Source organism: Trichechus manatus, unplaced genomic scaffold (assembly GCF_000243295.1).
Source record: "Trichechus manatus latirostris isolate Lorelei unplaced genomic scaffold, TriManLat1.0 scaffold00054, whole genome shotgun sequence".
In the NCBI taxonomy this organism is placed as follows: Eukaryota; Metazoa; Chordata; class Mammalia; order Sirenia; family Trichechidae; genus Trichechus; species Trichechus manatus.
This window is the reverse complement of record NW_004443990.1, coordinates 3,457,654-3,472,624: the sequence shown is the minus strand read 5'-3', so window position 1 is coordinate 3,472,624 and position 14,971 is coordinate 3,457,654. Positions and strand designations below refer to the sequence as shown.

General features: G+C 34.7%; 1 protein-coding gene across 1 annotated transcript in view; it reads left to right on the top strand.

Moving 5' to 3' along the window:
* Window positions 1-14,971, top strand: part of VMP1 (vacuole membrane protein 1) — a 119,978-nt gene that overhangs the window by 86,821 nt on the left and 18,186 nt on the right. Inside the window, exons 8-10 of the mRNA XM_004377856.3 lie at window positions 2,848-2,928; window positions 4,475-4,591; window positions 11,399-11,460. Coding sequence (XP_004377913.1) covers window positions 2,848-2,928; window positions 4,475-4,591; window positions 11,399-11,460 — 260 coding nt within the window. The remainder of the gene's footprint in view (window positions 1-2,847; window positions 2,929-4,474; window positions 4,592-11,398; window positions 11,461-14,971) is intronic.

Sequence of the window (14,971 nt, the reverse complement as noted above, 5' to 3'; positions counted from 1 at the left end):
TATGCAGAAAAACTTTTTTTTTAAACAATTTTATAGATTGTAAACTACATAAGTGCTATAGTAGAATAATGTTTCCACCTTTGTCTGACTTGAAGGATTCGTTTATAAAAATGTGTTGTCTTTAGGATAAAATTTGTAGAGGTTTTTTGTTCATTTTACTTTTTATTAGCAGTTGAGTGCAGTCTTGCCTCTCATTAAAGGGGATTTGCTCAAGGGCTGTAAAGGAAGGCATTGTTCTGATTTTACATTTTTAATTCTTGGCTATAGTAATTAAAAAATTATAACTGGCTAATAATCTAATAGTATCTATTGATATTTAATAAACCTAAAACATTTCTATTCGTTATGGGTTATCAATTTTTATTATATTGCTTCAAGTGAATTACAAATTTAGTAAGTTGGGGATTAATTGTATAAATTGTCAAAAAGAAATAGAAGTGTAGTTTGTTTTAAAAATAAGCTTGTAGGAAAATTAATTTCAATATTATATATTCTTAAACAGTTTTTAACTCAATAAAAGTCAGTATTTCACACTTAATGCAATAGAAAAATAGCACCTTTGTAGTTCAGTTGTTCAAAAATATTAAATCTGATATAATTGTCTTGATTTTTGAAATAATAATATTCATGTTTTCTTATCTCTGCACCTTATCCTGTGGAATTAATATAACAGTTGTGTAATTATGGTTTTGTCAGTGCTGTTTGGCATATTAAATTAGTGCTATAAATTTAGATCAGTGAATTTCCTTAACTTTTTATCATAAAAATTTCAAACATGCACAAAATGAAGTAGTATAATGAACATTCATATACCTGTCACCCAGATTTAACAGTTAACAATAGTTTGCTATACTTGTTTCATCTTCTCCTTTTTCTATGCCCCCTTCCCTGAAGTATTTTAACGCGAATACCAGGCATGTCATTCATCTCTGCGTTTTTAGTATGTATCTCTAAAAATAAGAATATTTGACTCAATTACTATATCATTATTATACATAAAAATTAACAAATTATATCCTAACAATCACATTTCCCCACATGCTTGAAAATGTTTATTCAAATCAGGTTCCAAATAGTGTTAGCACATTGCATTTAGTTATTAGGTTTCTTAAATCTCTCTTAATCTAAAACAGTCCCTCTCCCCGCTTTTTAATGACATTGACTTGCTTTGTCTTGACAGCATGCATATACTTCTAAAATAGTAACACTAATCCCAAAAAAAATCCTTTCTTTGGAAATAAACTGTAAAATGGCAAAATTGCTTTGTAGAATTTAACTAATAACTAATGTTGAGAGCCTGTGTATTCGAACTTGGATGTGTTTATAATGTAATATCTTTTTAAATATAGTTTATTGGTTTAATTCCTTTCAACTTTCTCACCATCGTCAGCAAGTCTTCAGGGAGAATGTATTATAAAAACAACATTATCAGTATTCATTATTGTGATAACCTGCTAGGTCTAGTCTATATAATATTATTTGTCAAAGTGTTTCATAAGTAGGAATACACAAATTGTGTTGTGGATTAGAGAAGTACACTTTTCAACCAGTTTGCTTTTCTGCTCCTATTCTCTGAAGTTCCTTAAATCCCATGTCACTTATACAGCAGCTTTTCCTCTGTAGCTCTTCCTTTCTGTCTATCATCTTCTGACCTTTCGATAAGCTTGTTGTGTATTAGAGCATTGAACTAAAGAGATTCTATGATGTGAAAACTGAAAAAAAGATGTTCATATATTAGCTAATATTTTTTTATCATAGCAACTATTTTCAGTGGAATTTCAATTAATTAGAGTATGTGCCCTTTCAAAGCAGGAAAAGAATTAGAGTCAAATTTCAGACTGGAACGTCTGAGAAAAAATATATATGTATAATTGTAGCATTAACATACTGAAGGAAGAAAACCACCTAAATAAACTAACCAGCAGAATACGTGTTTTAGCATGGAAAGTGACACAGTGAAATAAAAAGAGCATTGATTTCAGATGCCTAATTTTTTTTATCAGGAGCCCTGGTAGCGCAGTGGTTAAGCACTTGGCTACTACTTGAAGGCTGGCAGTTCGAACCCACCAGCCGCTCCATGGGAGAAAGATGTGGCAGTTTGCTTCCGTAAAGATTATAGCCTTGGAAACCGTATGGGACAGTTCTACTCTGTCCTTTAAGGTCCCTATGAATTGGAATTGACTCGTTGGCACACAGCAACAACAATACTGTATCATGTCCTGACATTGTCCCTTACTAACATTATGACCTTGAGCACTTAACCTATCTGGAGTGCAGTTTTGGATTGGATATATAAATTGGATATAATAATACCTTCTTTGTACCACAGGGTTGTTGAAAGGTAGGGTGCTATCTTGCTGTTGGGGTAATGAATGAGTTAGTTTTTGCCACATACCCATTTTTTCCATCTTCAGAGGTGCCTTCATTGGCTTTCTTAAGAGCCTGTGATTTCCTGCCCTAATATTAATGGGAGAGTAAGTCTAGCAAGTTGGGAAAGGACAGAGAGAGATGTGGTAGGCTAGTATTTCTAAAATAATGAATTGCTTTATGATACTTTGTTCATCCCTAGATAATCCAGAGAGAACTCTAAAAACAAAGTGACAAAGCTCTGCGTTATTTTTGAAATGTGATAAGGATTTAACTTTAAAGATGTAATGATCTGTCAGGATTTTATTTTCATCTTTTCAGGAACAACTTGATCTGATTCTGTTAATCATTCATCTTACTCATTATTTGAATCAATGCCTTCAGGTTGTGAGATATTTAATATTATAAACTCTACAAAGAGCCATCTATTCTTCTTCCTTGTACTTCTCATTAATGTTTTGAAATCTTCTTTTTACACAGGACTTTGCCTCCCGGGCTAAACTGGCAGTTCAAAACCTAGTACAGAAGGTTGGATTTTTTGGAATTTTGGCCTGTGCTTCAGTAAGTGAATTGTTTAAAAGTGAGAAATTGCAATAAATAGTACTTTTTTTTAATTTTATTTAGTACATTTATATTTTGATCCTATTTGTCTTTAAAGATATACTGTAAAATGAACAAAAATGCTATCACTTTTATTGGGTATGTAATTTTGTTAATCATTCATCTTACTCATTAAATATTTTCTGTTAGATAGGTTTATGTCTTGTTTATTGATTTTTAAGCATTTCATCACACAATGATGAATTCAGACCTAAATGACTTGATTCAATAAGAACAAAAGAGACAAAAATCCATCCTTCCAATGAAGAATTTATAATGAAGTGCAGTTAACCAAATAAAGATGACTTTGTTCTTTCCACAGAGTTATATATGGGTAGTCTTTTCTCTAAGTTTCAAGGATTAGTTACAAGGAAGAACTCATATGAAACCTGTTTTAAGTGACGTTAACTCCTGGCTGGGTAATGGAAATATCTGTGGCTATGTTAAGGATGTCTTTGGATACAGAGAACTAAGAAGCCATTTATGTCTAAAACTTAGTTAATGTCTTAAATTTCAAATTTGTAAAATGACATTCCTGGTTGAAGAGTCACTATTCATCCTGGTCTTTTTCTAACGTAATGAAATAAGTATTTGAGATGGAGCACATTAATCAAAATTTTCTTTTGTAGCCTGAGCACAGTTCGTCAGAATAATAAGTACCTAGTTGGTATGATTTAAGCTGTAATTATAAGTAAAATTCACAAAATTATTGTCTGGTGGCACATAGCTCCTTTTTCCATTATGTACTAGAATACGAGTATATCTTGTGACTCAAAGCAAATGGCCAAAATAAAAAAAAAAAAGACATTTGATCCCAAAGTTTCTGATGTGATGTCAGTATTATAGAGAGATTTCAAAACATACATGTTTCTGAATTACTATCTACTGACCTGGGCAGTTTTTTATAATCTAACTTTTTAATGCAGAAGCTCTATTTCACAATATTGATCTCCATTATTTGAGCAAGTTATAGGTGTGTTATAGTGTAATATAGTGGAAGGAGAATGGGCTCTGGAGTTAGGCCGACTTGGGTTCATAAACTAGTTATGCTTCTTAATACCTATGTGAACTCAATTAAGTTAGTCTTTGAGCCACAGTTTTCTCATTAAGATTCGTTCTTCATTCATACCTCACCTTTGAAAACAGCCACCAAATGGTCAAATATCCATTGAATGGGATTAAAATCCTAAAGATCCATTGGATTTATCCAGTTCTAGCGTGATGATAAGAAAAATATGGGCATTAACCATAAATAATACAAGCGAAAGTACAGCTGGGTTGCAGTGAACAGATTGAACAGTCCCTGAAATGAATGAGATCCAGCTTATAGACACATTAGGATACTTGTCTAACCTCATTCTGAACAGTCTGGTGCTGACCAGGGAACCCAAGCCTCACTTTGCAGTGTAAACAAGATTTAAGTGCCACATACCAATAGGCTGTAAACTTAAATTATTATTTTGATTATATATAGAAATCCATTTTAATTATTATTTTTTCTCTTTAGATTCCAAATCCTCTGTTTGATCTGGCTGGAATAACATGTGGACACTTTCTTGTACCTTTCTGGACCTTCTTTGGTGCAACCCTGATTGGAAAAGCAATAATTAAAATGCATATCCAGGTAATTATACCCTCTGCTTCCATGCCTAATGATGATGAGAGACTGAAACATATTTCAGTTGATCATTTCAAGATACTAGTTCTTCTTTGGTTGATAGCTTGCTTAGGTATTAAGGCATGGAACGTCACTTGGAGGTTTTTGAATTCCCTGTCCCTGATGGAAAATTGGATCCGTTTATTATTTTTCTCCTTGTTTTCTTTCCTTCTTTTTTCTTCCTTACTTCCCTTCTTCTTTCCTTCCTTTCTTTTTCCCTTTCTTCATTTTATTTTATTTTTTGCCTTTTGAAACTGTTTATCCAAGACTTTTACCAAACAAAAATAATGTCCCTGTATAGGAAGAAGCACATCATTTTTATATACACAGTAAAAAAAAAAAAAAAATCTCGTTTCTTTACTGCCCACGAGCTGAGAGAATATTGCCTTTCACTAATAACTATTTTATTTCACATACTTTATATAGCATTTCCTCTCATGGCACCAATATCCTTTACCAAAAACCAGCCAGATGTTTGTGTGGGGGAGGATGAGGAAGAAAGGGGTCTATGAAGGGCCGAGGAGATGTGGGTTGTGGTTAAAGAAGTGAGAATTTGCTGCTCAGCTTATCAAAATCTTGAAGATAACTGTATATTTGTGTAATAAAGGAGAGAAAAGAGACTAAGAACTTAAATGAGGGGAAGTAGATATGTGTTTCCAGGACTGATATGAATTGTTTCCTTCTAAGGGGCAAATCTCACTTGAATAAAATTAATGTGGAAGGAATTTGTTTTTAAACAGTGAGGTTTTCAACAAAGAGGGACATTCATCAAAGGAAAGGCAGGAACAGTGAAGTAATGTCTCTGCCCTGGTATGATTCCCTTCATAATTAAAAGCACATCTATCCCCAAGTGTCTTAATACCTCTGTATCTCCAATTCTTGGAAAAGAATGAAACAGGAAAACTTCAGCTGCCTCTACCTGCCCAGTTTCTAATCTTAGATTTTGGATTTGGGATCAGTGTATTGAGTCTGTCCTCTACTTTACCACCATAATTTAAAAAAGCCCATCGTCATTGAGTCGATTCTGACTCATAGCAACCCCATAGGACAGAGTAGAACTGCCCCCTAGGATTTCCAAGACTATAAATCCTTATGGAAGCAAACCGCCACATCTTTCCTCTGCAGCCACCCAAAAATTCAAGGATATATTTTTCCTCTTTCAAGGAATTTATTTCCCCTGATGTAAATTAGATATATTGTGTAATGAACACACGTTTTTAAATATTGGAATGCTGGTTACTTTGGTAAAGATTTAAAACACATACCATAAGAGGATTTTTCAAATAATAAAATATTGTAGTGAATGATAAATTATTTTGCCATGTATTTGAAGATAATTTTTTTGTTAATCTTTTTCATTCTTTCTGTGGGAGCATGGGAGCTATCATTTAGCTCTTTGAAGTCTTTTGAAAGTATTAATACCTAAGGAACAATAACAGATTTTAATTCCTTCCTGTTATAACAGGAACTTCTCTAGAAATCCATAAACTTTATACATCTTGCTATATACTGCTTGAATGTAGTAACCTTCTATAAATTGTAGTAAAATTTATTAGGCCAAAAGTATCCTATAGTGATAGGGTGTGTAACATAGGATCTTTCGTTTCAGAAGATTCAAAACTAGTAAATTTCTAAACATTGTCATTAGATTTTTTTCAAGTTATGATAATGATAAATTTTTTTTTTTGTATAATGCTTCACACTTTAAATCAGTATATGCCATGTAATTTAATTCTTATACTCCTGGGATAAAGGAGTTACTAGACCCATTTTATAAATGTCAGGCTTAGAGAGAGGTTAATATATAAGTTGCCTACAAGAGTAGGTAGGCAGTTAATGTGTTCAACTGCTAACTGAAAGGTTGGCAGTTCAAGTCCACCCAGAGGCACCTCAGAGGAAAATCCTGGCGATCTACTTCTGAAAAATCAGCCATTGAAAAATCTGTAGAGCATAGTTTTACTCTGACACATACGGGGTCACCATGAGTTGGTATTGAGTCTATAGCAGCTGGTAAAAACAGAGAATAGTTAACACCTGGAACTTGAACCCAAATCTTTTTGGCTCAAGTTCAGTGTTCTTTCCAGTCTTTTGCTTTGTCTTCTTAACCATAAGTTATTTATATGCTGAAGGAAACTAATTTGTTTAATGCCAGTTATTTATCAGAACCTGTTCTAGGTAATTTGCATTTTTTATCTCACTATCAGAATAATCCTATGAGGTTGATTATTATACACATTTCATAGGTAAGGGAACTGAGTGTTACAGAGGTGAAATAAAATACTTGCCTAAGACCCTGTAGGTTATCTATAAAGCCAGTGCTCTTTCCACGTGTCCATATGGAAGGGGAGAGAAAAAAAAAGGCTAAAATCCATTTATGTCACCAAAAGGAAAGAATCTAAATTCCTTCACTAAACTGAGACCATGGGATATGTTTGCTATGTTCCATTGTATCATAGTGACATACTTTCTAAAGGCATGTCACTTGATGTACATCCAGATGTAGCTTAGGGCAACAAACATTTCTCATTCCTTGGGTAAACAATTTTAGCGAGTAATATAAACATTTAACTATTTCTGAAATAATAGTGGGGGAGAATCCCCACACACAGGTTTTTCTGAACTCTATTAAACCTATTTTCGTCTGGTTCTCTTTCTTCCATTTTTCCTCAACAGATAACCTTCCTTGTTTAACATTGTTAATTTTTATTGTTGTCTTGCTATCTATTAAGCTTTCCCTAAAAATTTCAAATCAGCCCACATACTTATGTTATATAAGGATTTTCCCTTCTCCTGGATCCACTGGACAGGTTCACATCTTCTACCTGTAGAAGGGCCCTGGAGGATATTACCTTTCTTCCAAATAATATAAAGACAAGCTCATAATACTTCACATACCAGATTATGCTTATTTATTGCCTCCTTGCCTTTCTGTCTGCCACCAGACACGTGCATACCCACGCACAAAGGAGAATATAAGCTTCTTGAGGGCAGGGATTTTTGTCTTTTGGTTAGCTAAGACTAGAGTAGTGTCTGACACATAGCCGCTGTTGTTAGTTGCCATCAAGTTGATTCCAACTCATGACAACCCCATGTGTGCAGAGTAGAAATGCTCCGTAGGATTTTCAAATCTGTGACCTTTCAGAAGCAGATCACCAGGCATGTCTTCCGAGGCACCCCTGGGTAAGTTTGAACCACCAGCCTTTCAGCTAGTAGTTGAGCTCTTAACCATTTGTACCACCCAGTAAATAGGCACTCAGTAAATATTTATTAAATGAATAAATATTTTTTAAATATTTAATAAATGTTTATTGAATGAATCAGTTTAAGATTCTTCTTTCCAGTGAAGGATCCTTCCTCTACAGATAGTATCTTCTTTGTTAATTCTGGCACCATTAGTTCCCAGCACTCATATTTGTTTCCATCCTCCGCAACCCTCTCCCTTGTTTCCTCTATGCAGGTGGTCAAGTGGGCTTTGCTTTTTGTTTATTTGGTAGAATCTCCTTTCAGACCTACAGCCTGAAAGACTGTGGGACGTATGTTCTTCAGTGTCTGGCGTATTTGACCTTGCCCAGCACAGTGAATTTTCAAGCTGTTACATATAAAAGAAAATCTTGTTTTGTTTTTGAGCAATGAAATTGTGCAATTATCTAGACACTGGCTTATTTTGAATGTTAGGAAATGATGGTAGGGAAGACTCGTGGTGAAATCACTGAGAGGCAAAACCATTAGCTCTGTTTATTAGTTAAAGATTTATAGCTCCAAGTAACTGGCCTTTAATATGGATACTAGAAGGACCCCATGTATTAATGCTTTGCTCTCTAAATGGTCTGTATTTAGTTCATAATTGTCTTGTTATGAGGTTCGTAATCTTCATATACCACTTGCTTATCATAATTTATAAAATCATTATCCATCTTATATCTGTTTGATATATTTATATGCTGACTTTTTCCTTGAGATGGCTCAATCTTTTTCAAATTAAAAGGTATATATATTTAAAAAAAACAAAACAAAAAAAAAGACACCAAAAAGTACTGTGAACTTTTTTTATTCAGTCTTATTTCCTTGTGTATATCCATCATACAGCTGCCGGTATTGCTGTTGAGATTAGGGCATTGCTTAAGAAAATGTTATTATCTGTCTTCTCCCTTAATGCTTTAGTCTAACCTGATCACTTCTCTGAGATTCATAATGGGTGGATATAAAGAAGACCATTGCTATTTATTTTATTTCCTTCCTCTCCTCTTTGGTTGCATAGGCTAAAGTAATTGTTTAACAAACAATAACAAAGCTGTACAGTGTTGGTTATCAGGAATTTGGAATGACAACCCAGAATTATTCATATTTAATGAAAAAATTTTTATCCATCCTTTAAAGCTAAACTTAAATATCACCTTTTGAGTTTTTTGTTAATCATACAATTAAATGTGACGTCTCCTTTCTCTGAACCTGTATAACATGTTGTTTTTACCACTAATGACATTTACCGTTTTATATTTTTAAGTCTATTTTTTATACTTTTCTACCATTTGTAAAAAAGTTTGTAAACATCTTCAGGGCATTAAAGAAGTCTTTCTTATCTTTGTTTTCCCTGAAAACCCTTAACAATGCCTTATATTGTCCATAGTAGGTACTTGATGTAACATTTGTTGATCAAGTTGAGAATATTTGCTACCTGTTAGCCCTAAAGATATCTTTACTTGTGGGTAAAGTAAGGTATCAACATCTTTAATTAATAGAGAGTACTTTGTTAAGGAATTCCCTAATGTGGTTCATGTGGTGCAAACTGTTAAGGTGCTTGGCAGCTAATTGAAAAGTTGGTTGTTTGAGTCCATCCAGAGGTGCCTTGGAAGAAAGGCCTGGCAGTTTACTTCCAAAAAATCAGCCATTGTTCTGCTGTGACACACAGGGGGTTTCCATGAATCAAAATCAACTCCATGGCAACTGCTTTTGATTTTTTTACTTCGTAAACACCAAACTGGAAATTTCCTACATCTGATAGGTAGCTTCTGTCCTTACTCTGAAAGCCCAAGATCATTCAGGGTCTGGGAATGGAACTTTCAGGCTCCTTCTATAAAAGCCATCTATGAAACTTAACAGTCTTTTCAAGATCCTGTGGATTAGATTTAGCCTGGACCCCTGTCACCAGGGTGGTCAGCTTTAATTTCAACAGTGGGGAGCTATATGGGAACCCCATGACCCAGGACTTTAGTTGTATACACCATTCTCAGATACAGTGAACATGTGGAATGTCCATCATTCCCTCCCAGTGTTGGGTTTCATGAGTCATATTTTCCCTCAGACATGGTTATGCATCCTACTAAGACTGGAACTATGCTTGGGAAAAAAACATCTGTAACCCTTTCGTGACCCAATTGTTTTCTGCTTTGAATTTTTTGTTGATACCATGTGTTTTCACTAATGGAAGGCATGCTGATTAAAGGACCAATTTAGAATTTTTGTTATGAGTTATGGATTTTGATACCCATTATCTGGGATCACATATGTCCCAGCGGACCCTAGACGTAATAGATCCTGCTGATATGTGTGAATGATAAAATAATTTTTTTTGTTGTTTTTTTTTTGAAAATTTGCAAACCATGAAGGCACTTGACAATGACTGCACATACGTTTTATTCTAGTTTCATTCTTCTTAACCTTTTATTTCTCATGAAATTTTTTAAAACATAATACAAGGCATTCTTCCTTACTGCAAAAGCAGTACTTACAACCCAAATAAATAGAGACAAGGGATTTTTTATCTCAGGAAAATTACCACTACAATGCGTTCTTCATTACTACAAAAGCAGTATTTACAGGTCAAATAAATAAAACTAAAAGAATTGGAATCTCAGGAAAATTACCACTACAATGTATTCTTCATTATAACAAAAGCAGTACGAACAACTAAGAAGCAGAAACAGCTGTCCTGGAATACTGCAGAACTACTCACAGCAGTGCATTCACCTACTACACGTGGAAGCAATGATTGGGCCCTAAGAGTGAATGCGGGGTAGGAATAACTTATAGGAGTCAGAGTCTCTTGAAAAGTACCACTGCAATGCATTATTCCTTATTGCAAAGGCATTATTTACTGTTCAGAAGCTAGAAAAGCAGTAATACCCGGAAACAGTGAATGGCATCATGGAGAAAATGGCCACTACTACTGAATGAAGGCTAAGAATAGCTTATTCTCATGATAAGTACATTCTCAAGAGAACATAGTAACTGGGAAACATAGTGAGGAGGCTTTTCTCACAGAAATAAAGGCAAACCTGTCAAAAGTTTAGAAAATTCACACATCCAGGAGGTGTCACCTGAGACAGTGCTCAGTCTACACAAAAATGAGGCTCCAGCTCAGGGTTCTTGAGTTTCACCCATTTCAGGGGCTCCCACTTTGAGGCTAAAGGCATTAAAATCTAGCCACCTCCTTCCCAAAGAACTCCAGAAGCATAAAAAGTGGTTGGGATACTTTATGTTCCACAATTGCCAAAGGGTTAAAATATAAAGTAGGTAACATTTGTGGCTCAAATAATGCATTTTATTTTATGTTTAAGTAATTTTAAAAATTATGATAGAGTACCAAAAAAAAAACCAAATCCATTGCTGTCGAGTCAATTCCAACTCACAGCAACCCTATAGGACAGAGTAGAACTGCTCCATAGGGTTTCTGAGGTAAGACTTCACTTTTTTAAACTGTTGATAGAATTGCTAATGTATATTATTTTTTGTAAGAGTAAATATTTATTTTAACTGGGGTTTTCCTTCTTACAGAAAATCTTTGTTATAGTAACATTCAGCAAACACATAGTGGAGCAGATGGTGGCTTTCATAGGGTAAGTAATTCTTTAAAGGACTAATATTAATACCATCACTGTTTTAATAGGAGGAAATGTGAAGACTGAACTGGAGGTAAATTTTCATGATAGCTTTTTATTTTTTGAAAAGCAAAAATCTTTTGCCCTGTTACTAGTTAAGTTGAAGAGGTCCCTTCTTGCTCTATGGCAGGGAAGAATGAAGCTCAGGTTATCCTTGTGTAATTTTAAGCCAAACATGTATCAAGCCATATAATTCTTGATTTAAAAGAACCTTTGAGGTTTGAATCTGTAGCTTCTTCAAAGAAATAAGATATTTTCTTTATTTAAAAGACATGTATGTATCATTATAGTTTAATGGTCCTTTAGTACAATGCTATGACTTTTGACCAAAATTGGATGCCAGATACATTATTGCATTTGATTTAAATATAAATCTTACTTCAAATTTTAATACTTAACGAAATATTACATAATGTACAAATAAATATCTTGGGATGGGATGATAAGGTGGTATAATATTACCAAAATATGTCAGTTATGAATCTGTTATTTCACTAGAGAAAATTAGGCCATTTTAAAAGGCTAAACTATCCAAAGCTTTTGTTTTCCACTGTTTAGTTTTAAGAAGTGAATAAGACCAGTTTTAGCATATGTTTTAAATGATAATGTCAACAAAGTATGGAGTTTACTTTGATAAAACAGTAAATAAAAGACCCATTTTGTTTAGTTAATCGAATTAACTTTCAACTGGAATGTGAAAAGTGTCAGTTATTAAATTGAAATAAAACCAAATTTTTTTACTTTTGTTTTTTAATCTTTCATATATGATATTTCTATTCAGTGTTTCAAGAAGAGAGGTTTACTTCTCATTTAATAGTACGCCTACCCAATGGTGGAAAATGTTGAGATGCCGTTTGTTTAATTTTAACTAGATCTTTATCTTCTTAAAAGCAGCTTGTAGAACAAAACTGAAAATTTTTGGTATTTAAAAAATTGCCATTTGGTGGTGAATTCATGACTGTTGGTTTTGTTATTCTTCTTTTAACCATACATTATATATTCTTTCTTTTCTGTGTATGATATATCTTACAATAAAATAGTTTATAATAATTTTTTCTATTTAGGCTTTAAATTCACAGTTGAAAAACATATTCTTGAAACTGTACTAAGTGGAGCCGGTCATTGGCTTTATTACTTCCTAAGCTGCAGATTATAAATGTGGATCATAACTTGTGCATTAAAATTTAATTACTCCAGTTTGGGATTATGTTTTAAAGCTATTTTCCAGCTTATTTATTGAATACAATTAGCCTTAAAAGCATGGAAAGACAGGGGTATGCCAAAATAAGCACTGAAATAATTTGCTTCCTAAATCCTTACAAATAAAGTGCTTCATAAGTTACCACGTGTCACATTCAAAGAGGAGGAAGGAATATTCTTGCCACTTATTTTTTTAATACAAGGAACGCATCTGTTCTTAGAGATTATTGCTTCACCTTGGGAGAACTCTGAATGAAGGACACATAGCTAGCTACCACACAAACCACATGTTGGAGGAATGGCAGTGCATGTAGCACCCTGCATTTTTGCCTTTTCCTTTCTCCATAATGAACATTTATAAACAGTTTTTTTTTACTACTTCTACATCATTACTACTACCACCTTCTGTTTCTCCAGCCTTTGGAGTTTCTACAAAGTTATGTTACTTAGCTACCCAACTCATCCACCTATATCCATCTTCACTCCCCTCTAATCTGATGCCCCTTAGAGCAGTCATAGTAACCTTTTTGAAATTTTAATAGAGCGTGTCACTACAATGTCCTCATCCCCCAGCTCCTCCTCTTCTTGAAATCCTTCTGTTGTTTCCCATCATTCTTAAGATAAAACCAGAACTCCTTAATATGATCATGATAGCCCTGTATGATCTGGCTCTAACCACTTTGACCATATTTGAGTCTCCCACCACTGGTCTTTGCTCACGTTTTTCCCTTTGCCTGGAATATGGTTTCTCAACCTTGGCGCTACAGACATTTTAGGCCAGGTAATTCTTTGTTGTGGCAGATTGTCCTGTGCATTGTAAGATATTTAACATCATCCCTGTCTTCTACCCACTAGATGCCAATAGTACCTCCCCAGTTGTGATAGTCAGTTATGTACCCAGACATTGCCAAATATCTCTGCAGGGAGAAGGGGGCAATCCCCTCCCCCTATTGAGAAAAACCAAAAACGAAACTCATTGCCATCGAGTTCATTGCAACTCATAGCGACCCTATAGGACAGAGGAGAACCACCCCATAGGCTTTCCAAGTAGCGCCTGGTGGATTTGAACTGCTGACCTTTTGATTCACAGTTGTAGCTCTTAACCACTATGCCACGAGGGTTTCCCCTCCTTGAGAACCACCAGCTTAGATAATGTCCTTTAGATTTCAGCTATTGCATCCTCAGAAAGCCTTTCATGACAAGGCCAAATGCCCCTTTTGCATGTACCAGGGACCTCTCTTAAGAGCAGCACATCCTAAAATCAAACACTTATGCTCATCAAAAGGCTTCACCAAAAGAGTCAAAAGACAACCTTCAGACTAGGAAAAAGTTTTTGACTACAACAAGTCCAATCAGCGTCTGATCTCTAAAATCTACAAGATACTGCAAAACCTCAACAACAAAAAGACAAATAACCCAACTGAAAAATGGGCAAAGGATATGAACAGGCACTTCACCAAAGAAGACATTCATGCAGCTAACAGACACATGAAAAAATGCTCAAGATCATTAGCCATTAGAGAAAAGCAAATCAAAACTCTATGAGATACCATCTTACCCCAACGAGGCTACCATTAATCCAAAAAATAATAAATGCTGGAGAGGCTGTGGAGAGGCTGGAACACTTAATACACTGTTGGTGGGAATAGAAAGTGGTACAGCCACTTTGGAAATCGATTTGGTGCTTCCTTAAAAAGCTAGAAATAGAAGTACCATATGATCCAGCAGTCCCGCTCCTTGGCATATGTCCTAGAGAAATAACAGCCGTCACACGAATAGATATATGCACACTCATGTTCATTACAGGAGTGTTCACTATAGCAAAAAGATGGAAACAGCCTAGGTGCCCATCAGCAGACGAGTGGATAAACAAATTATATTATATTCACACAATGGAATCCTACGCAATGATAAAGAACAACAGTGAAGCTGTGAAACATAACATGGAGGAATCTGGAAGGCATTATGCTGAGTGAATTTAGTCAGGCACAGAAGGACAAATATTATATAAGAGCACTATTATAAGAACTCAAGAAATGGTTTAAACACAGAAGAAGACATTCTTTGATGGTTACGAGGGTGGGGAGGAAGGGTGAGAGTTATTCACTAACTAGATAGTAGACAAGAATTATCTTAGGTAAAGGGAAGGACAGCACACACTACAGGGGAAGTCAGCACAACTGGACTAAACCAAAGTTAAGTTTCCTGAATACAATCAAACACTTCGAGGGACAGAGTAGTAGGGGTAGAGGTCTGGGGACCATGCTTT